The following is a 21107-nucleotide window of genomic DNA, read 5'->3' as shown; positions in this document are numbered from 1 at the left end:
CGTAATGTTTGGGGTTATATTAACAATGGAGCCTCGCTGTTGTAAACAGCTCCTAAGGGTCTGGTTGTTTTCGTCTGACCTAAATCGTGGAAGTTATTTACGAATGGGAAACCTAGGTATGTGAATTCAAAACATCATTTTGCAGTTTGATTGCGTTTAACTCAAGGTTCAATGCTTATTTGTGTTTCTTCAAAGAGGACGACTTGCCATTTGATAATATAAACCATTTAATAGCAGCTGTTTAATAACAAAGCAAGTGTGCCTTCATTGCGACAGCTTCCCCCAATTACGACAATCTTCCTGAATTACGACCAACGTTTTTAATTAAGACAGGCTTCCTTAATTAAGATGTAGCGGTCCCCGATAGCCTAGATAGTGTGCTACACACTCGAAGCTGTAATGTTCTTTGATTTGCCCACTGGCATGGGTTTTGTTAAGCAATTTCAGCAATACAATCGGTCTTTGTCTTGGTTACGCCTGTGGCTACAAGCACCAGTGCATGTCCAGTTTAGACTGTTGAACGTAGACAATAGTGTATCGGTCGGCCAGGCTTAGCCACCACTCATTAGTTATTAAGGAACTGGCATCAAAGCACCCAATATAGATTGGTCTCAGTGAGATAGATTCCACACTACCACAGGTATTCAACTCTGGTGGATTGAACACTTCTACTGTGCGGCGGATGGGACGTCTACCCTACTACAGTTGTACTACCCTAGTACATGATGTAGGGAGCGGCTTATATACATTTCAAAAGTTAATATATAAAAACAAAACCATTTCTCACTGTGGATATTACCCGCACTCGTTAATACAAAGATTCTAGAATAACCAGATCGTGAAATACCATCGGAATTCGGGTATGTACATTATAGTGCGAACGTAACGGAGGTGTCTGATAATATGTATCTTTCGGATGCCTTCCTTGAGAATAATCACACTTAACTCGTGCGTCCTTGTGAAGTTTGTTGTCGTCATTTTGCGTGGGTATAATTAACTCAATTCCGTTCCAGCCTCGCTGTTGTAAACAGATTCTATAAGGTTCTGGTTGTTTTCGTCTGACCTAAATCCCCCCCCCCCCAAAATCTTGTTAGGTCACAATCATGACAGTGAACTGTCCCTGTGTGTGTGTGAGATATATGACAAAATACACAAACAATGTATCATCAATAAACTAGTATTATCGACCAAGTCGGGTGCCTTTAATTTTATTGTTTTGCTATGTTAAGTGACTTTTGGTTGTGTAGAGTAAATGATATATGACGCTTTGCGTTCTTCCCATTTTAACACTTACGTAGATTAAGGTCGCGTGATTGAAACATACGCTAGCTTTGCCCTCACACGTCAACAATCTATGAGATAGGAAGAAGATGAATATTGCTATGACGTTTAAATTAAAATAAACAGTTTTGTCATTCATTAGAGAATAGTAAAATTCAAAGCAAATATCAAAACAAAGATCAGGTTTGTTGTCTTTTAAATCCTCCATTGGAATACCAATAGTGTGTTCAACAATATAGCTTCCCATTGGAGGGGTGCACTCAGTTAAAAACTACACCCAAATATAGACGTTGATGGCACTGTTTAGCAAACAAATTTGCGTTTTTTTGCCAAAAAATATACTTTTTTTTAAGGGAATGGCCTACAATCTTGAAATTCAGGGTAAAAAAAAAACTTCAAAGCGGTGCATACACGTATACACGTATCTATGGGATTACCCCCAGTTATAACCACTAAACACATTTCTATTACAATTCAACGATTGCAATTCAACATTTTACCACGATATTATGATAGAACCATAATTGATTAACAATATTTATGTCATCCCGATTTATGTCATCCCGTTTTGTGTGACGGAGCAAGCCTCCATGCAGTGGTCGTCAGATGGACGAATATCCCTAGAACTAATGTGTAACATATTTGAGTTGCAGATGCATTTCTGCGAGTCGAATTCATTGCAAAATACTGTTATGTAATAATTGCATATTGATTTTTGTTGCTAGAAAATTAAATACCATTGAATGCATGACTTTGATTTTTATTCAATGATATATAGTTGGGTATGTTATTTTCACTTTGATAATTGAATTTTGTTTTTTGGGTATGTTTTACTGAAATGAAATGTCAAACATTCATTTGAGCTATTGGAAGGCCGATATTTAGATTGTAATGCGACTGTAAGGCTTGTCTCGAGCATACACTATGATAGAATTGTTTGGCGGAGTCACCGTACTTACATAACAATGGTGACTTTCAGATACAGGTTTGGTACATAAGGTTGAGATGATTAAATTCGTTCTCATATGTCATGATTGTCACATAGGAACTACCTGGACAATTGAGATTGTGTCTCTCATCATGAATGGTGGCGATGTTTATGCAAACCACGCGGTACCACAACCAGAACGTAATTTCATGGTGGAGGCTTATATATCTAATAAGACACTTGAATTGCGAAACAAATATTTTGAACATTTCAATTTAGATCTGAATAAGAGAAAGATATTGTGAAACGAATTGTTTTTGTTTATCAATGGAAATGGAATTTTATATAAACAACATCATGGGGATATTATTGAAAAATTGACACTGTAGCATTATCCACGTAAACATAATTTTCTGGATTCATTTAAAATTTCAAGTTCTAAGTTTGATTCAAACTATGAATTGGGGACAAAACGCGTTTGAAAATATGTGTATTCGAGCATGATTACATCGGTTGCTTCTAACATCGTGTTAAAAATAAATAGTGATACCATTCTATCCTACAGACCAATGCAACTGTTTATGCATATCATGAAACTGTTACAGTGGATTCTACCACGTTTCCTACACCTTGATAACTATGTATTTGTACCCCCAATCCATGCAGTATCTGCATTCGATGGACTGCGACAAATAGAGCGAATACCTTCACCAAGACTCATCAAGTCACATCTTCCATACAAATTCTTTCCCCCACAAGCCCTTGAAAAGAAATGCAAGGTATATGACAATTGTTAGCATCATAATAATTTATCAATGATGCCAACTCCCTTTACTCTGTACGTTTATTACCATAATCCCACACATATGTCTCAGTTATTATGCATATTGAACACTCATATGATTGTATTCACGGCGTAGTTCGGTTCATTTTCATGAAAACACTTAATTTGGCAGCCATATTTCCCAGCACTGTGTAAGATGAAATTGTTTGTAGTTGAATTATGACTTATAAAACATTTCTGCTTAACGGAACGTAAAAGCTGATGTATTCCAGTTAAGGCAGGCCTACTGGTCCCGTCATATTTTGTAGGGACAAGAACTAACGTCAGTTTGTGGAAGAAAACCGCCATGCTAAAAGAACAATATGTCACGCGGTATTATTCCTCCGATCGATGAATTCGTCAGGATATAATTACTCTATTTCATTATAACAAAAAATAATTGACAAACACAAACCGCATGCACGCAGCCACCTGCATGGAACTTTATTTTGGTACTCTATGTGTAAACCCAATTCAAAGCATATTAACTGAACCAAAGTTAATGATCTGAAAATGTTGAATAAAACTTATTGTGATATTTGCATTTCTTTATGTTTACTTTATATTCTAATACAAAAATATAGAGCATTGCGACATGGCGTTACATAGTGGAATGTTGTCAAAATGTATTTCAAGATACTTAGTTTGTATATAGTTTTAGAACAAATCTTTTTGTTGTATGATGTTACGCCATGCTTCAAACAAAAGCATGTTTGATCTCTCAATCGCTGAATATTTGCATATGTTTTACAGATTATCTATGTTGCTCGTAACCCCAAAGACACAGCAGTGCCGTTGTACTATATGATGAAACTTATGCCTGTGTTCGGAATTTTTTTTCAATCTTGGAACCATTTTTATCAGTTATTTAGCTGTGGTAAAGGTGAGATAAATCACTGCCCTTTTAACATTAAACCATACCCTGTGTCCTCGGGTGTAATGGGCGGACGTAATGTGTTATATAATTCACCACTGAATGAGGTCGCCGCAAAACAATACATGGTTATTCAACACTAGTTGTTAGTGCCATTTGCTTTCTGTGGTAATCTAGTGTCTTTGTCGTCGGGTCATACACCAGACTTCTCGTGTGTATTGCAATGACGTGATGAGATTTGACTAAGCACTGCCTGCGTCCTCTGCCATTTAACAATCTATCACATCCTTTATTGTCGCTTGAACTCTGCTCTGATATACAATTTCATACTAAAGGTTCTTCAAACCACCAGTACGTCATTTTACTGTTTTCAGATAGTGACCACATTATAGTCCCCCGGTTGAGAACATTTGGCTATATTCGCAAACCTTGTGTAATGTAATAGGAATACATAATTTTTTTAGAATCCACTAAACACTTACACATCATAAATAATAAATAAAATATATGAACAAACTAAATTAAAATATAAATATATTTCTTACAATAGTACAGTTTAATGTTTCGAATTTCATGTAATAATTGTATATACACCACTGTAATTGTAGCTGGATGTGGTGACTGGTTTGATCACCTGCTGGACTGGCATAAACACAAAGAGGAAGATAATATTATGTTTCTAAAGTATGAAGATATAAAGAAGGTTAGATCATGTATATGTATATATTATATATTCTACAAACTCTGTCGTCAAGGTGATTGTGATATTGCTGAATAATATTTACATAAAAATAATGGTATGATAATCGCTTTGTAAAAATATGCAGAATGTTAAACTCGTTCTGCACCCAGTATAAATGTTGAATGTTTTGTGGCATAAACATAATAATACAGTGGGCAAAAAAGGCCACGACACGCCAAGTTAGAACATTTCTTTGAATTTTTTTGAAACTCGAGGCAATGAAACAACATGTCGAGAATATTATATTCAAAATAAAAAGGAGTACGGATTGCATTTCTTGTATGGGCGCATATTGCGTTTTAATTATCAAATAATATATTTATTTAACTAAAGCCAAATATTGCTATTTTAATTATTATTGTTTGAAATGTTTGTTTTTCTGTAGGATATCAGGGCTACTATAAAGAAAATTGCTCTGTTCCTAGATATTGAAGTCACCGATGACGTCATGCAAAGAATTGTGGAATATTCTTCCATTAAGAAAATGAAAGAAAACAAATCAGTGAACTTTATGGAAAGAAAAGTTGACAACCAAACTATTAGCTTCATCCGAAAAGGTAATTCGAATATATCATTGTGTAATTGTGTTAACTTTCTTTGCAAAGGCACTCACAAATGTATTTACAATATATCCATGGCACACTGTTAATATTGTCATGGAAAGTACTTACAATATATCGATTGGTAAACTGTTATTTTTTACCTCAAAGATACCCACAGTATCTTAATGGGTAAAACAAATTGTGTTCCTCAAAGTTTCTTACAATATATCAATGTGTAAGCTCAAAACTAGTATAACTTTCATGTGACTCGCTATATGGATGAATGCTTTAATAAATTGTCCGTTCTCTTTATTGGAATGTTGTTCTTGGAATGAGTGGAATCCAAATTGAATTAAATTATTGTTATTAAGTGTTTGGGCCACGCAGTCGTCAAACGCTTTGAAAATCACGCTGTTAGTGATGTAACATTTCATCCTAAGCAGTACAATGACACAATCTCTGAACTGGTGTGCACAAGATTATTGCTAATGATTGACATAAATGTCATGGTTTAATTATGCATATCTTGACTACCGATGGCCAAGAATTATTCAGCGTAACGACAGTGTTGAAAAGTGATATCGAATCAAACGCTAACACTATCACATATGGAATTCTTTGCAAATGATACTATCTTGTAATCCACCCCACAGACACAGGGGGAGTTTTGCTAACGGACAACATTCTGGTATTAACCCGTCTTCACTGTGGAGAGTGAATTTCCACATATAGGTAGTTAGAAGAGCCGGGGCAGATCTAAAACTCTTAGCGTTTTCTATCATAGGGATCGTCGGTGACTGGGTAAATCATTTTACTGTGGCTCAGAATGCACAATTCGAGAAGATGTATGAAAGCCGAATGAAAGACTCTGGATTAGTTTTTGAGTGGTAGACAACCATATCCACATCCATAACATCATCATCAACAACAACAGCAGCATACTTCACCTTGCTGTGTCTCTCATCACTGCATTGTAAGCAAATGCTTTTATTTTGTCTGCAAGTGTATTGAATTTGATTCAAGGTATTCAATAAATGTCAGATTCAATATTGCGGTTATTTATAAAATTACATAACAAATATAAAAAAACTACTAACATGTAAACAAATGTAAGTTGTCAATCATAAATCTAAGGGTTGGTTATCATATTTAAATAAAACATGTTGAAAACAAGCATGTCATTCCTTTCAATTCATTTTTAACTTTAAAAAAAGTCGGTTTCAAATATGTCGTTTTTTTTTAACTTTTATATTTTTGTTCTACCCTCGCCCATTGCTTAGTATGTTTTTTTATTTTAAATTGTTTTTGTGCCAGGCGACAGTTTCGGACTTTGAGTGTCACTGACTTTTTGTTGTGTATGTGCAAATTGCATGTGCTATGCTGACACAAAGTGCAATCTTTGCCACAGAAGTCATATTCATGTTTGGGACTACATGACAGGGCTGTGTGGCCATCTCACTATCAAATGGCAATTTTAATGCGCTATCCTTGCGTCAACCAGGCTCGGTCAAACACAAGCACCTGCGGACATAAACTGATGGGTTTGTATGCAGTTGATTAATTTTTGAATACAAATATGAAAATTATGTAAGGGGTAATTTGTTAACAGATATTTAAAGATGCAGAATGAATAGATAAATATAGGCGTATTTGCCTTCATTAACTTGACAAATGTCAGTTTGGAGACAAGTGTAAAAGACATGAAATCATCTTACGTGAGTTTGGCTTCTCAGAAGTCTATTTGACCAAATTGTTGCTAAAATAGCGACCATTGATCACAATAGATGGTCTTTAGATATAGGACACTGTACATGTAAATTGCTTCAGGACAACCCTCATTGAAATGGACTCTATGCACGAGAGCAGCTGCTGACCTGCTGCAACCCAGCTGCTGATGTAATGTCTTATTTCAAAACATTTCTTTGGTTACCTTGCTACAGGGAGTGTTAGACCACTGTTGTTTAGCTAGGCTATGAATTGTGTCTTTGGTGACACATTTTGAAAATGTTGGTTTTTGCCATTTTAAATAAGACATTTCTATCGGGGGTATAACTTTTGTTTGACATCATTGGGTGATACTCATTTTCTACTCGATTCAGATCACAAAGGTTGCATAATCTATTAGCAAAGGGTATTCCTTTGTGTCTGCCGGTTATGGTCACTGAGGCGGAATTTAGTTAAATTTTCGCGCATCTCAATATTTTGCAGGGTAACAAGGTAGATTTCAAAAGCAAAATTGTTTTTTAATTCTCTGTGTGTTCTTAATTTATTTTTTGGCTCCGCTGTCGACTTTGTCGAGCGGAGCTTATTATATGAGTGATTGTCCTTCGTCGTTCGTCGTCCGTCGTCCGTGCCAACGTTTTACATTTTCAACTTCTTCTTGAAAACTACAATTCTTATTGCTTTGATACTTGATGTATATATACCTCCGACAGACCTCTATTAAATTTATTCATTTTGTGATGATATCTTTAATTCTCTAATTTTGATGAATATTTTTGTAATTTTTGGTGAAAAGTGATATTTTCTATTCTTGTTAAAAACCGCAATTCCGATTGCTTTGATATTATACATATAGGTACAACAGTCAGTCCTCTCACAGATTTGTTCATTTCATGATGATATCTTCAATTCTCTAATTTTGATGGATATTTTTGTAATTTGATATTTTCAAATTCTTGTTGAAAACAACGAGTCCGATTGCTTTGATACTATAGATATTATTCATTTTCTAATGATATTTTCAGGTCTTTAATTGAAATGTGCATTGCTAACAGCGGATCTATCAGCTGACAGGCTGCCTGTATCAAGTTGATATAAATGATGTTTGTATATTTTTATTAATTTGTCCTAATTGCCTTGCTGTTACAATTTAATTGCTGTCGACCAGGTTAGACTGGTTGAGGTTTTTTAAAAGGGAGTCTGTATTAGTGTGCCATTTACTATTAATTTCTTTGTTTTCTTGGAAAGCTTGTTTTAATGAGTTCTGTTCTGTACACGATTGAAATATTTTATCATTTGTTTTCCCATAAAAGTCTCTAATGGATAACGTCCATGGTCACCGTATAAGCCCATTGTTGGGGTGTTTTTGGGTGTCCCCAAGAGAAAACAAGATAATTTATATGTACATCTTCAATTGGTGATTTTAGTGCAATTTCATCTCCCATATGTATATTGATACATTATAAAGACGTGGCTCGTTTCTAATTTAATAACTTATCTAACTGAATGTACTGAATTCATGTCCTCATCAAAAATTCATAAAAGTTGGAACAAAAATCATTCGTTTTTGGCCAGGCTCGACGTTTTTTCGCTTGGAAACGCAAGGGCGGTAAGACTCGATTTTCAAGAACGCAGGTCGTTTGGATGAGACGTTTTTTTTGGTTCCGGGTTCGTCGTAAGTCTATGAACGTATCAACATAGTTTCTTGGTAAATACAGAAAATGTTCTATTCTAATAAAGTAATGTGCTAATCGCCAAATTTTTACAATTCCTGTATCGACTCCTGTATAAGACGTCCCAAAGAAGTCAGCATTGGTGCGTGCCAAACATTTTCTTCTGGTTCCCGCGTCTTCGAATGTAGCAATTCTCAGTACTTCGAATGCAACGCGTCTATTTCGACACATTTTGTGTTCTACATTGCAAACCACACACAGTGCATGATATTACCTTCATACATACATCTATGCCGGAGGATAAGTGATTAAATATTTTATTTCTGTTGTAATGTTCATCCAGGATATGCACAAACTGTGTTAAAGATGCCACATGCTGAAGTTACCAGAACGAGATCATACAGAAAAGACACGTGTTCTTAAAATAAATTTGATAACAAGTTCAACGTTGAAAGTTTTTTTTTTGTTATAATATATTTATTTCACATCAAACATACTGAGCAAAAGTACATTCTGGAGAATCGAGTTTACAATAAAATTACATCAAAATCTTAGCCTCATATTCAAATGTAATTTTCATATTATTTATTTTTTATTATTTAATTTTAGAAATGACTTGCTTTGCAATTAGCAAATAACAATTCTTGTATCTATTAGAACATCATAAGATTACATTTTTGCCAGTCACGTGATCGTGACAGTATGTTTCAACAAAATGTAGTTAAATACGCACATGTGTAAACATAATGAGGAATGGTGTCTAGAAAAGCAATAATTACATATATTTGTGTATAATATTTCATTTGTGTAACCAGTAGTTAGTAAATCTTCCATCTTATGCAGGAGTAAGTGTTTTCCCAAATTTTCCCTCATTAGAACTCAGAAGTGGGGTACATAGAGTGTCAGAAATTATAACTAGTAGGAATTGAGTATATATATGCAAGTGTTGATGTGACGTTTGTTAGTGGAATATCACTGCTTGAGTAAAATTAATAAATGTACAGGTTTTTTTTAAATGATGGATATTGTTGATTTTGTTTAAGCAATTCACTTTATGGTATGTAGATATACTTTCATATGTATAATATTTTTGAGTGCTATGTTCCAATCCAATCTATGCCATAATTTTGATCATTGTCAAAATATTGTTTGACCTACAGAAACGCTATATCCAGGCGGCATCTCAACAGCTATATCTAGATGGCATCTCAGCAGCTATATCTAGATGGCATCACAACAGCTATATCTAGGCAGCATCTCAGCAGTTATATCTAGGCAGCATCTCAGCAGCTATATCTAGGCAACATCTCAACAGCTATATCTAGACGACATCTCAACAGCTATATCTAGATGGCATCTCAGCAGCTATATCTAGGCAGCATCTCAGCAGCTATATTTAGGCAGCATCTCAGCAGCTATATCTAGGCAGCATCTCAACAGCTATATCTAGGCAGCATCTCAACAGCTATATCTAAGCAGCATCTCAGCAGCTATATCTAGATGGCAACTCAGCAGCTATATCTAGGCAGCATCTCAGCAGCTATATCTAGGCAGCATCTCAGCAGCTATATCTAGGCAGCATCTCAGCAGCTATATCTAGGCAACATCTCAACAGCTATATCTAGACGGCATCTCAACAGCTATATCTAGATGGCATCTCAGCAGCTATATCTAGGCAGCATCTCAGCAGCTATATTTAGGCAGCATCTCAGCAGCTATATCTAGGCAGCATCTCAACAGCTATATCTAGGCAGCATCTCAACAGCTATATCTAGGCAGCATCTCAGCAGCTATATCTAGATGGCAACTCAGCAGCTATATCTAGGCAGCATCTCAGCAGCTATATCTAGGCAGCATCTCATCAGCTATTTCTAGGCAGCATCTCAGCAGCTATATCTAGGCGGCATCTCAACAGCAATATCTAGACGGCATCTCATCAGCTATTCTAATTTGCATACGAAAATTTCATTCTGCCGCCTCGACTCAGCCACAGAGCAGCAGCTGATCTAGGCGGCTAGGCTAACATTTTCATAAGGGAATACAAAATTGGTCACTATAGGCATGGTGGTCACTAACACAGGTTTGATTGTACTATGTCTATGTAAGGCATTACAGTAAAACAATTGTGTTGCATATAAATAGTTAAGGCTTGCTTTTTTTCTTCTCGCTGTCAGTATCTTTTCTTTCTGATGTACACACATTGTACAAAACAACTGCAGCTACTGACACTAACGCCACTGCTCCTACACCTAATACCACTTTCTCTACGTTAAAAAAAGGAAATCAAACAAAACACAAATTAAAGTAAAAAAAAACAATCAGTTATACAATTTAGTGTTATACAAAAATTGTTCACAAGTCAATAATAAATCAAAGTCACGAAATTCAATAATTAGTCAATAGTACAAACATTATGATCCAATCTTAGCCTCTCACTAAACATACTAAGATTAATTTTTATACCTGCTGTAGTCATCTTTAAGCCACCATTATTAAAATGTCGACGACTGTGGAATTGGTCACCTGACCAGTTGCTAACTTCACGTTGTGTTCTACCGGCACATAATTCATTATCACTATCAGACTCACTGCTGCTGGCTTCACGTTGTGTTCTGAAGGTGTAGTAGCCTGTTACAAACAAATTTTAATCATTTATATGAGACGTAACTCTAAAACAAATAAATTGTCCATGAACAAACGCTCAGCATAAATGCACTGCATAAATGTACAGCAATAGGCTCAGTTGTGCAAAATTCGAATTCGACTCAAACTGTCCTGTTCAAAGTTTGGTTATGTATATTTATAAGTTAGGATAGAAGCCTACTCAGCCCAGGCTGAAGAAATCATATATTGTTAATAACGGGTTGCCATTTGTTGTCCTGAATTATTTTTAAAATGTGGGTTTTAAAAAAGTGTCAAAAGATTCAGTTTTTATTTAAAATTGTGTGCTGTGGAATTATTCTAAAAATATCTATTTTTGAAAAACATTCATTAAAAAAACGTAACTACAACACACAAAATAATGTCATTTAATTGCTACATGATTATACATAATACACCAATGAAAACTGTCATGCGATTTATGACCAACTTTGTAAACAATATGAGTAGGTTTCTACCTTAATGATCATTATGCAACTATTTATATACCGTATTTAGTATAGTGTCTACCTGAAAACATTTCAAAATATACATTGCATAATATAGTCAGTAGGAATCGCTTGTGATCTACTTAAGAAACATTTTCATTTCTAGACATATGATATTATTGGTTTTATAATGTGAACTCTTTGATGATGAGCCAGTCTTCGCATGAATAGTGGACAACATGTGTAACTAAGACGAAACCTTTGGATGATTTTAGGACGTCCAAGTGATGGAGCTCGAGTTACTGCTTCCTGTTGTTTGCTGTTATGTTACAATTGTATGATTCCTTAGTTTTAATAGGTTTCTGTTGTGTGGTTATTCATTAAGACTAGTTTACGTGACCTGCATTAATTCGGAACAATGACAAATCAGCAATAATCCTAAGAATCTGAATAATAGCAACGTTAAATGTATACAGAGACAATACAAAGCTACTTACAAGACTGTCTGATAGGCTAAACCAACCTGATTACCTTTTGACAGGTTTTTTTCGACGTATCAAATTCTGCATTGTATATATACTTGGACTCGATTGTGTATGCGTGTATTTCTATCCTAGCTATTCTATACATTTTACATGTCAAATAGTTCCATAATTTTACGAAAATGAAAAGCGAGGGATAAAAATAGTTCTCAATCATTACATTAGAGTGCTGTTTTTATATCGTATAGTTCATATTAAACATTGTCTCAAATTATTTGATATATTATTTGTTTTATTTTCATTATCACTGAAGATAGCGAGTTGCGCATGTAAATATGATAAGAATTCTCGTCACCCAATACATTGTTGTCAGAGACAGGAATTAACCGATTGATTTCTTCAAATCTTTAGAGGTTGTTTACCGCTAACAAGAAAATATCGCGTTATATCACGATTTTTCGTTTGTTCGATATTTTCACGAGTAGTTTACGTTTGGTTATTATCTACCGCTGAATATGCTAATTTTACCCAGCGAGGCCTTATATAAACTACCAAATACCCTCGCTTGTAGTTTATCATAAGCTCTAATTATAACATTGCAAAGCTGAATCTAGCCATCTTATTGGTTGAATCAAGATATTGTATCATTATAAGACCCGTGATTCTGTCCCAAACGGTCTTAAATATTTAACTGATTACACGACTGTGAGCACTGTTCACAGTGACTGTGGGTATATGATGTCACTGTTCTAAATAGGATACTGTTTACACACATACCTACGCTTCTAAGCACGTAGCAGCTACGCCATTACAAATTACATAGTTTAGTTTATCTCAGAACATGTCACACCTGTCCTTCATACTATCCTTCTTAGGGTTTCGTTAACAATATTTAACTTCCTACCTTTCGTAGGTTCGTCGTTTTCAGAATCACTATTTGCATCCACCAGCCAGCTGGGGGTCTTATCATAGCTTCCCATACGCCATAGATGTATAACTTTTTCAATCTCCCGTTTGAATGCCATACCATTGCGAACTGTGACACAATGGCCATCGATTGATGTTATTCGGCGGACCCTACTATCATCGAGGCACTCCAGTTTTCGAACAACAATTTTCTCGATAATATCTAAACTCTCCAGCAATTTGTACAGGTTGTTTAAACACAGCAATCTCTTGCAGCGAACTGGGTGTTATATTTCCGCGAAATAGTTGCTGGAGTGTAGATACAAGCGGTGTACCATCTTTGAAACAGTCTTGTATTGAATCCTGCGAGTACCGAATGTCGGAAGGATTCAGTTCTACAAACCTCATGACGCCGACGCGTAGTAATAGGTGACCACGAACGAAGTATTACCCATAATACATTGCGCAACCCCCCGATTTATTATTTCCGATTAAACAGTGCGTCATTCTCACCAGCTTTGTTTGCTTTTGAAAGACACTGACTATGGAACAAAGTCGACTGAGCAGTTGTGATATCAATTATTGATTCAGATAAAAAGATTATTATTGAAGGGGGTTGTTAGGCATGTTAGTTTCCGGGCATTTTACCGCAGACGTAATGGAACGGTCCAAATTTCCGTAGAGAAATGGATCACAGTTATGATGTGGTGTAGATATCGAAACGTTATATAGTCCATTGAACGTTTTAAATTCCCGCCAAAATTTTGAAAAATGTTCTGTATTTTGCTTTATTTCTTTCAAAGTTATTTTTTTTTCAAATTGTCTACATTGTTGTGTTTATCGTTATTGGGTTACCTTATTTACCCAGGAAAGTGTTCTATGTTCTTCGCGTAATTAGGTGTTCGTATGCAAGGGATTTTTCCACACAAAAACGACGAATTGCGCCGAATTTTGTTATCGGTTGGCTTAATATAACCCAAACGGACCGTATTTTTGTGAAAGATTGGTATGTTTGTCCTGATTTGTAGGAATCTGAAAAACGCGTTTCACAACTTGTCTCTTTTTTAGTTTTATGCGTCATTCAAGATGGCGGCCCCCATATAGTAAATATCGTATTTATTTTATTATCACGTGTGCGCCAGCTGACTGTGTATACAACATAACGGTTGGTATGCTCACAGGTGATAGCGAGACTGTTGTATGTAGTACTGATTCCTATAAGGAGATATGTCTCAAAGTATGTACACGCCTATAGGTCAAAGGTCAAGTATTAAATATACCGGATGTTGATTCGATATTTCGATTCAATGCAACTCGTCAGATCTGGTATAGGTAATCTATCTCTGGTTGACGTATCATGTGACTTTGTGAGAGACTTTCACTAAGATTGTCAAATCTTCAAGTTTCTGCTAACTGTCACGTCCACAGATTCGTGTTCTGTTTGATTAGCATAACCAAACTTTACTCTCAAAAAATGTTTTTGAGGCATGAAATATTCATCTAATTCTTTCAGATTTTTTCTTGAGATCTTGTTTATCAGCTTCAGGCAAGATGGTTAGACTGCTCATTATTTTCACACAAACAAGTTCCATAATACTACATAAGGCACATGCATGAATAAGATTGTTTTTATCTTTCAACTCAGTGAGCTGCAGCCATGCCTTGAAATGTTTCCAATTTGTAGAGACATCCCCCTTCACATTCATGGGCTGTGGCGCTGGTATTATGGGGTAATATTTCGAACAAATGTCCGCTTTCAACAACTCACATGTGGATGGACGCGCATTCGCGAGCATATCGTCGATGCTGTAAGCTTCCGTAAATATTATTTTACAAATGTGCTTTTGTCCAGTGATTTGATGAAGAAAAAACGTCTTCAGTTCAAAAGTTGAAGTGTCTCTGTGAAGTTAATCTTGATTTTGACACCATGTTATGCCCAGTGAATGCAGTAATCTAGTAACGACGACTAGACAACAATAATATTGGGTACTTAGACGGACGCCATGTTTATTCAACCACGTTGCATGATGGGTAATATATAACACATAAACCTTGACCCAGTATGTAATAACACTACAAACGTGTATATATATGTTTGTTTTTTTTTAATGTGGAAATGTTGTGGCAATTTCCCGCGGTATTTTTGTGTTTTTTAGAACCTCGGTAAAAATCATAATTTAATGTGATGAACTATTATGCAGGTCTCAAATGCAACGAGGTCTTATAGACTTTAGATCAACAATTATGCAATTTACAGTGACTTTCGTGTCCACCGTTCAAAATCAAAACATTAAGTTTGTCGTTTTTATAGGTGTCGCATTTTTTTTACTGAGACACTTTTTCAATTTCTGCTTTGACTAGGACAAAATATGCCACACGTAGGGCGTTGTTTGGACAAGTCGCCGCGTGGTACTCTCACTCTCAACGAGAACTCGGTAATGACTTGTTTCCTTATTGATAATCTTCTTTAGATGAACAGAAATTACCATTATGCAAAAATCACCTTGCATTTTCAGAATTGTGTCGTCGTTAATTATAATTACTGTATACATACAGTAACTGATCATTGTTGGTAACTCAGATTATGTGTCATCTAATCACAATGCTTTTTTTGTTGTTGGTGAAATGGAGACGAAATGCCCAGCTATTTTCAACATTCACGAATTATTGGCTTCTGAAAATGTTCGTGTCACAACCGTCTTACAAACTATAAGGCTGAAAATGTATATTCGGAGGAATGGCAATCGCAGCACGCAGATATTTTACAGGGCGGAAAACGAAATTATAAAAAACACAAGGAACCATGATATGAATGCTATGTTATGTGTCGCATTTGCGTTATTTGCGTCATCAGTTCGTCGTTCCTATGAAATGTATAAATGTCACAGTGTAAGACCTGCTTATCGCAATTGAGTGTGTGGGGTAGACAAGAAAATAGTACTGGGAATGAAATACACATACACCAAAATATCGAGTTAAAGCTCCTGGTTTTAATACCTCTCAAAATAATTACAAGAAATAAAGCACAGAAAAATACGATGAATAAAGTCACTAAAATAGGAGATGGCTTAGGGAAGTGTGCATTGGTGATAACTCACAGTTCCAGGATGTAATAATGGACGACAGTCAATGGCTTCTGCAACACAACAACGAAAAAATACAGGAATCTTGCTTGCAGAGGAACGCTGGTATTCTGGAGGGCACTGCTGGAAGCAGGAGATCGCAGAGCAGTTCATACAAGTCTCACAGAATGATGGTTGTAGCCTGTATTACTTGTCACACAATAGCAAACGCTGGATACTAAGTGTCCTGAGTGTGTCCAATTTATAGGCATCATTCAGTGTCACCACTTGGGTTTCCACATGAGTCAATGAGAATGTGATCTTGCTAGCAGCTGTGTCACGTAGGCAACTCAGTAGATCATAAACATCCTTTGTTATTCAAATAACAGCACACCTGGTAGATTCCAATTCTTCTCCCAAAGTTGTAAACACCCTTTGTTATGTAAATCACAAGCACACCTGGTAGATTCCAACTGTCCTTCCAGAGTTGAAAACAAGTATGACCTGTCAATCACCTTTATGACACTTATAAGAAAAAAAGGATGCTGACAATAAATGTTATCGTTACTATGTTTAAATATACATTTTTATAAACCAAAAAGGCTGTTAGATTTCAACTTGAGCAATCCAGAATCGGTATTGTAAAATTGTAGTTAATTTTAATAAATATTAATATTAATATATTAGTTCGACATCATCCAACCAGCAAACACCACGTTTTGACTAGGTGGGCGGTCGCAGTTGTCACGTGGAGCTTTTTTAGTATTTTTTTATAAATATGTTTATAAACTAAGGTACCGTCTTCTGTGTTCATTGCAGATACCGCACTTGATGGTGAAATTTTCGTACGTTATTTTGCGGCTTTTCATCATTTTATTAATACTAACACAACTGATGAAGTCCAGAGACCGGCTTCTTTTTCTCGAGTCGTGTATTCGTACTGTCGAAGGAGAAGACAGGTATGTGCAAGTATGAATTCCATTCTTTGGTATTGTGGACAATGACTAGCCACTTTACTGGTCCTGAAAGATATTCAATGTGGTCGTATTGATTTTCCGTTCTTTTCCTCTTGGAATGAGCAGATATTCCGGCTTGTGGTTGAAGAATTAGTTACCTTGTCATTTGTGCCCGTCATTCTATCATCATTCCGCTACCCAAAGAAAGCTAAATAACCACAGATAAGAACAACCACCTAAATTCTTGTTTCTGCCTTGCCGTCATATGGTGCCTAGACTGTACTATTGTATATATGGGCTTCCGACAAACAGATCATTCGTGGTCGATTTTAGGAATTGTAGAATTGCCGCTAGCTGATACGTTCCTTGTATCCATCATCGGCGCTCGACCGAAGCTCACCAGGGCGTATGATTTGTTAGTCTGTGTGTCAGCTGTCAAGTACACCATATCAACTTTGATAGATGCAATCAAAGTAGCCAAGCTGGTCATGACAATGCATCGTAGTTGGAGTAATGATGAACACCTGGTGTTCAGTGCAGTAACACGGTGAGTTCATTCAAACAATTCAAATTATATTATTACAATTACGTGAATAGGTCGTTATATCATCGATGCAGGTTCGAAAGAGGTTCGAAAGGAACGAACAATATTTCGTCTGGCCAATCATAGGTCGTGTATTATTCCTTTTGCTTCGTTAATATGCAAGCCGTGATAAACTATACCATATACTACGGCTTTTCATGTTTAGAAAATTATATTTGCCATATTATGCATACGACTCCAACAAAATTAATGCCGTCTGTAATCGCCAAAACTGTAATCTGACGTACGACGCTAAACGGAGTCTGTATTTTTAGTTCTGGTGTCGACTTTGTCGAGCGGAGATTATCATATGAGTGATTGTCCGTCGTCGCCTTCTTGAAAACCACACGTAGGATTGATTTGATACTTGGTATATATGTACTTTGGGTAGACCCTACTTAGATGTGTTCAATCTATGAAATCTTCTATTATCTAATTTTTATGAATATTTTTGTCATTTTTTGTAAAAAGTGATATTTCGACTTGTTGCTGAAAACCGAAAGGCCATTTGCTTTGATAATAAACATATAAGTACTACAAGCGGACCTCTTTCAGATTTGCTCGCTTTACATGTACTACATTCCCACGATACGCATGTATCAATATTTTCACAGTGAATGCACGACTCCTACCTTTCTACATATACAAAAGATGACCTAACTGAACAGTCGCTGTCTTTAATAAGACAGTGGATGTTTTGGATTAAATACACAGACACAACAGATTGAACTCAGCTCTGGGCTGCCATCTTGGAAGTAATGACCCCCGTTTTATAGTACTTCCGGTTTAACACACAATAAAGCTCCCTAGCTTAATAACGTTAATGTACTAATGTGAACCAACTCATGGGTTAATACACAACCAATCTACAGTAAAGCTTGACACCACTGACACTTGTCTGAAGCTAACAAAAAGCGCATCCGAGCATTCACGGAGCGCAGGGCGCCACCTATGCCAGCATCCTGAAATTAAACGTGACAATTTTGATGCCCGTGGAGCGCCACCACACGAACCCAATCATACTAATTTTAGTGGAGAAACAGACACGACACCATAGAAATACCAAAGACCATCACAGATAACATAATATTGGTACACCTCCCAGAATTTGTCAGAAAATTCAAGGAAACTCTAATGATCCTGGCCAATCTCAATAGATAGTAAGCAGACTTCAAATCAAATATGAATATATAATATTTACAGACAAGTAACCTCCTACAACTCAAAAATCATCAACAAAATTTATATTCCAACAAATACAGATTTAATTAGATGCAGTTCAAGGCCATCCTGTGCTTACACAGACCTGTTGAAAGGTTAACATGTGTCTGGGTCATTATTAATACAACCATTAATAAGCAGCTTGCTAATCCCATTCACTATCTATTGCGTAATTAAACTTAGGCTAAAACGCTGATGGTGGGCCGTATTAAACGTGAAATTATATCCATTGTGTCACCTGTAAGTGTAGTTGCACACAATGTAATACCACGAGGTTGAAAAGACTTCTCGTGGGTATAATAAAAAAAAATGTTGACTTAACATTTGTAACTAAATTATTCAAAACGGGTAGCCATCAAGTCGTCAGTGTCTTCCAAAAGTACGTTTTTCATAAACTTACTTCATAACTTGGTCTTAAATCAGCGTGGCAATATTCTAATGGGTCGCCATAAGGTTGAATAATGCGAATACAATGTTTAGTACAACCGAACCGTAGCTAACTCAGTGTGGAAAGATTGATCACTGCAGATTTCTGCTTTATATACCTATAAATCACGTGCCTGGCACAAAACCTACGATTGGTTGTTGACATCATGTAAAGACAACAGTTTCCCACTATACTGCCGAACCGCGGGAAACCTTATTTATATCGGTCAAATGATTGACAGCACCATCAGCCAATCAGTGACCACGGTATATTTAATTACAATTATAGCAGCTGGCCTGGAACATGTGGAGTTAAGTGGATTTTTAAAGCAACTGTGGTCCAGGCGTCTGATTGGTCAGTGTCAACAGATGATGGAAATGCGAGCATGGTATGTTTGCATAATACTCTAAAAGGGTTAATTATTCAGTGGGTTTTAATGAATTTATAAAAACCCAGTGAATATGCCTGCAATGGTAAATTAGCGAAATTTAAACCCAGTGAAAATTAGCATTTTTCAGTACATAACGTTTCCCCGAGGTTCACCAGTATAGCAGGAAACTATTGTCTGTACATGATGCTAATAGCCAATCGTTGGCTTTGTGTTAATCACGTGATTTGTACGTGTAAAAAGCAGAAGTCTGCTCTGGGCAATCGTTCTATCTTATTCACATTGTATATTATTCACTTGATGTGTAGTACAGTGAAGACTTTGAAATAAATTAAATTAAGCAGTCAGTGTATAAGTAGCTAACATCACAGGACATTGAGGAGTTGTTTCGGATTATTTCCTACTTAATATATGACGTGATATAAGACAGCAAAATCTATTGGTTTAAATTTGAAATTGATGCGAGCTGTTGTTACAGAAACGTTGATTGTTGGATCTAACTTCTTGGCGGCGCGCCCAATCAAATCATTCAATTTAACTGGGGTAAAATACAGCTTTCCGATTCTGATTTTTTTTTAACGTTAAATCGTTTTGTTCTCATAAATTGCCCTGGAACTTTTGTGCGAGATTAAGTGGCATCAACGATGTACAACTGACAACACTGACCAAGTTTTACTGAGCTAAGAAAACAACATAAAGCTGGTTTTGAACTCAGGTCTCGCACAACGGTCGATCTGGCAGACACGTTGCTCATGCATCTAGAACACAATGTCGGTCATTGCCTTTTTTACTATTTCATTCTACGACTTTTCGTGTTAGATCATGCATGTTCATAATTTGCCAATCTTACATTACGCTCAACCTACCTTGATTTCAGTATGCAAAATGTACGAGAGCAATGACCACAATTCCCGAAGGGTCAACACTCACGCACCATTCATGCATTGTGTAACAGCAGTTCGTTAAAGGGCGGTGGTCGTCGTGCCGCGTCCTGTAATTGGGACTCATAGCGACGTATACAACGCGTGTAAAATACATTGTTTATTTGCATGGAATTCGAACACGCGCTGTGCGACGACCATCGCGCTTTAACTTTCATAGCATATTCCATTTGAGAATAGGGCATTTTCCTCTTTCTCAATACGAGTTTTGTGCATAATATAGTATGCAGGACATACTGAAGTCCTTCAAAAGTATGAGAATTTCCGCGGAATATAAACCTACAGATGAAGTTTGGGCGATTGGCTTTATACGCGAACTCTTCTGGGAAATAAGGCCTTCCCAGGGATAATATGTCTTGAGTCAGACTTTATATACTGGAAGGGCTTTTTCTTACACTTAATGTGCAATGAGAAATTTTATTCATATGTTTCTATATTCTATGATGTTTTTCAAAGTAAGGCACCAT

General features: G+C 36.2%; 1 protein-coding gene and 1 long non-coding RNA gene across 2 annotated transcripts; one reads left to right on the top strand and one right to left on the bottom strand.

The window, feature by feature from the left end:
- The first annotated feature begins 25 nt into the window (after positions 1-25).
- Positions 26-6237, top strand: LOC102808403 (sulfotransferase 1C4-like). The gene is made up of 7 exons (XM_085508549.1): positions 26-116; positions 2327-2510; positions 2775-2988; positions 3786-3915; positions 4515-4609; positions 5034-5205; positions 5975-6237. Exons 1-7 carry the CDS (start codon positions 26-28, stop codon positions 6079-6081), a joined length of 993 nt encoding a protein of 330 aa, XP_085364675.1. The 3' UTR covers positions 6082-6237.
- Positions 6238-10631: 4394 nt separating this feature from the next.
- LOC144358256 (uncharacterized) lies at positions 10632-20644 on the bottom strand. Its single transcript, XR_014931737.1, has 4 exons — positions 20630-20644; positions 19285-19380; positions 11049-11213; positions 10632-10849 (listed from the first exon to the last, which is right to left on the bottom strand). It is a non-coding gene; the product is annotated as an uncharacterized LOC144358256 (long non-coding RNA).
- Positions 20645-21107: the final 463 nt, after the last annotated feature.

Source organism: Saccoglossus kowalevskii, chromosome 15, assembly GCF_978046115.1.
Source record: "Saccoglossus kowalevskii chromosome 15, keSacKowa6.1, whole genome shotgun sequence".
Lineage (NCBI taxonomy): Eukaryota > Metazoa > Hemichordata > Enteropneusta > Harrimaniidae > Saccoglossus > Saccoglossus kowalevskii.
The sequence above is the reverse complement of the archived record's forward strand: the minus strand, read 5'-3'. Positions and strand labels throughout refer to the sequence as shown.